The sequence below is a fragment of the Microtus pennsylvanicus genome, chromosome X (assembly GCF_037038515.1).
Source record: "Microtus pennsylvanicus isolate mMicPen1 chromosome X, mMicPen1.hap1, whole genome shotgun sequence".
Taxonomy (NCBI): domain Eukaryota; kingdom Metazoa; phylum Chordata; class Mammalia; order Rodentia; family Cricetidae; genus Microtus; species Microtus pennsylvanicus.
In genome coordinates this window covers 106147608-106151258 of record NC_134601.1, presented here as the reverse complement: position 1 = coordinate 106151258, position 3651 = coordinate 106147608, and the positions used below count along the sequence as shown (strand labels likewise).

The 3651-nt window shown below is 34.6% G+C and overlaps 1 protein-coding gene across 1 annotated transcript; it reads right to left on the bottom strand.

Moving 5' to 3' along the window:
- Positions 1–790: 790 nt before the first annotated feature.
- On the bottom strand, positions 791–3133 carry LOC142840197 (protein PPP4R3C1-like). Its single transcript, XM_075956780.1, has one exon. The coding sequence runs from the start codon at positions 3131–3133 to the stop codon at positions 791–793; it is 2343 nt and encodes a 780-aa protein (XP_075812895.1).
- Between the last annotated feature and the right edge of the window lie 518 nt (positions 3134–3651).

Below are 3651 nucleotides of genomic sequence, written 5' to 3'. Positions count from 1 at the left end.
AATCACAAAGAAATAAGTATATACTAGTAGGTACAGACTACTCAGGGGAAAAGTACAAAATTTCATTAATGAATGAAGAAATAACTTTAACAATCTGGATATTTGATGCATCCTGTTTTATTCCCCAGAGGACATAGAGAATTCACATTAGGAACAGAATTGTATTGATACTGATACTTGATATTGCTCATCTAAAAAGAAGTTAATTCACAAAAGCTCATTTAGGATCCAGCTTAACATTTTATTCATAAACATATGCACTTAATTGTGCAGAATGTTGTTTCTCATAGTATTCATAATGATGAAGTTCTGCTAAATCTTCATAGAAATATTTTGAAGTCTCACTTTACTTTTACTTTAATATTGACTTTTTCTTCCATACATAAAAAGATCTCTTCAAAAAACTTCAATTTATAGACAGAACGCCATTACTAGATCCTTTTAAAAAGTAAGTTTTGTAATAAAACTTTTGAAGTTGTTTGCAATATAAAGACCTGAGTGAAACTTGTATTACTTCATCAAACTGTTTACTCCTCACAAACCATACTGCTAAAATAAGATGTTCTTGATAAGACGTTATCACTTAGGGGTTGGTTATTTTATATTATGCATATCTATATTATGGAAGATTTTCTTTATATAAAATCGAGGCCTTTTATTCAACATATTTACTATTCTTTATACCATATCTAAAAGTCCATAAGAGAAAGATTTTTTTTTAATTAGAATTTTCAGTTTGTGATATTTATCAAATTTTATTTGAATCAAACGTTGAGGGCCTCATCTTATTTTATGAACCAAGATTAGGTCTTTTGGGGGGAGGTTCTTCTTCTTCCTCTTCATCATCCTGATTATCATCACTGTCATCGTCATCTTCATCATCGGAGTAGTCCACTAATGGAATCCTCATGCAACAGTGTAGTGGCCTACTCATTCTTCTAGCAGAAGCCTCAGACTGAGATGAACAGTCAAATTCAAATGAATTTTCTTCTGACCGTTCTACTTCATCTTCACTTGTCTCTTTTGTTTGCATAAACGTGTCATAAGAACGTAGAAAGTCCACTTTCAATGGCAGAACAGCTTCAGTATTTACTCTGGGACACATTTCCTCCTTGACTTTTACCTCCATAGCTTTCATATGTCTGAAGTATAATTTCTCATATATTATATCATGTAAGTTTCTTCTTACATGACTTTCTCTTTCCTTCTGTTCTTCAAATTTAATTTTCAAACCTTTAAATGTCTGGACATACTCAACTGAATCAAAAGCCGTAAAAAAATTTTTCACAATGTATGCAATAAGAGACTTGATGTTTTCCACTCTAATAAATTCAAATAGTTCAATAATAGCTGAGTTTAACATATTGTATCGTTTTCCATTACGAAGAAAAGCATTTATAACAGGTTCAAAAAGATTTTTCCTCATTATGTAAAGATTATAAATTTCATCTTTAAAGCCAATCATCTGTCTCATAAATCTCAGAGCACACAAAACAAGAAAAGTGTGCTTTGAACTCATCAGCACCAAGATTCTGCTGAGCAAGTTGTTGCTCAAAATATAATTTTTGATATAGGTTGTGTGGTTTTGTAAGCAAAACCTGAGCAATTCCAAAACTACTCCAAGCAATTGTGGATTTTGGTCATTATCAGAATAGATGTTGATTATGTTATCACCACTATCATTTTGTCCTGTGATAGACAAAATTGGTGCTGCCAACTTATCTATGCAATGCCCATAGAAGTAATTCAGAAATTCTCTTCTTTCATATCTATTAGCTGTTACAAACATGTTTTGCGGGTCAAGAAGAGCACGGAGAACTGCTGTCAAACTTAAAACATGAGAAGATTCGGGATCAGGATCACAGATGATTTGTTTGATCATTATATTGAGGAGAAGGTCATCCTCATTTTCACTGTCCTCAGCTTCTTCCACTGCATACACTCGGACTATTCGTGGATTAAATTCTACTAGATAAGTAAATATATCTAGAGCAGCTACTTTTATTTGGTTGTCTTGTATACATACTGAAACTTTCAGAGCACTCATAATTCCTAGCTTTATCACTGTTTTCAGTAACACATCCTTCTTATGAAAACTTAATATCTTAGCAAATTCAAAGAACTCCTTAAAGAAAAATAACAATTCACTCCGTCTTTCATCACTGACAGTGGTATCTTTTAACTCACGAAAAGCTTCATACAAAAACATTTCATCTTCATGCAGCATGCTAATTATTTCAATTTTATTGGAAAAAATAAAACTTGTAAGATCAGAAAGCCAATCCTCTTGAAATTTGGTTGATACAGGTAATAGAATGTCATGAATATATTGCATTCTGTAAGTCTGGTGTATTTTTTGCTTAAGTTTAGAGTGTGTTATTGGCATAACTTCTTTGAATTTTGCACTTTCGGTCAAGAATTTCCTGTGCTGATATGGCTGATCCAAACTAGGGTCGTACTCAAGGCATCCTATTACATCCATGACATATTCCTCAGAAAACATAATATTAAATAAACGTGAATTGTTGAGAAATAAGATTCCTTTAATAATGACATGTAAAACCTGTAAACTTTCCATGTTCTGCTGTTCCTCGCAAGTGTGGAACATCTCGAGCAACTTTTTGATGTAATCTTCACTTTCCAAGAGCAGAGCCAGCCGTTCCTTGAGGCAGGGCGATTCTTCTACAATATTAAATAAATCTGCAATGTTGTCAAGTTTGCCTAGTTCACAATTCGGCATCTGAAACAGATTCTCAATCTGGGACAGTTCTTGAAAATTGTCATTCTCCTCTGTAAGCTCTTGAGGGATCGAGTCGCTTGGGTCTTTACCTAGAGCCTGGCAGATATCATTCCAGATATCTTGACAGCCATCTGGCTCTGAGAAACATAGTGCCATAGTTTTGTTATTAGCGTCAGTCCAAATAATTAAATTCGTTTGGTATTTCTTATAGGTCACATCAGGATTAATTTTGCTCTCTATTAGCCGAGAGCCATCTAATTCTGAATGAACAAGTAAGCATACACTCTCAAGCCGTCCGATGTATTTGGTGGAAATTTGACCCGAGCATATAAGCTCCCATTGCTCATCTTCTTTCATGGTATAGACTTTTACACTATGAAATCCACCATCCATGTTGAATCACAATTCTCTAGGCCACGCTGTTGTGCAGACTTCAGTTTTGAGTTCTCTCGCCAAGGTTGGCCAGAAACGTCACCGAGGTCGCAATTCTGAAAAATCATAAGAGAGCAGATTAATGGGGATTAAAAGAATGACAGGGGCTAAGAGAGGGTTTATGGTCATTAGAATTATCAGGGAGGAAGGCCCTGATACTTGTCAATTATCAACTATTGAACTAGCCCCGACAAACCTCCCTCCTTTGTGCTTGCGTCTCTGAGCCTGCCTTAGCTCTGTAAAGAATCCTGTGATTCACCGAAGATTCTTCCTAAAAGGAATGTGCTTATGTAACAAATACTGTTAAAGGGACCTGCTTCACCTACCTTAAAAATGGAAGTCTAGAAAATACTCTTTCAAATTTTGTTTCTCAGAAGTATTTTCACTCATCAGAAATTTGGGGCTCAGGCACTGAAGCAAAAGAGAATTAAATTAGCAATGTTTTGACCAAGTCTACACTTCATACTACATATAAATGC

Excerpts from the sequence above, each read along its gene's own strand:
- LOC142840197 (XM_075956780.1), bottom strand. The coding sequence starts at position 3,133 with ATGGATGGTGGATTTCATAGTGTAAAAGTCTATACCATGAAAGAAGAT.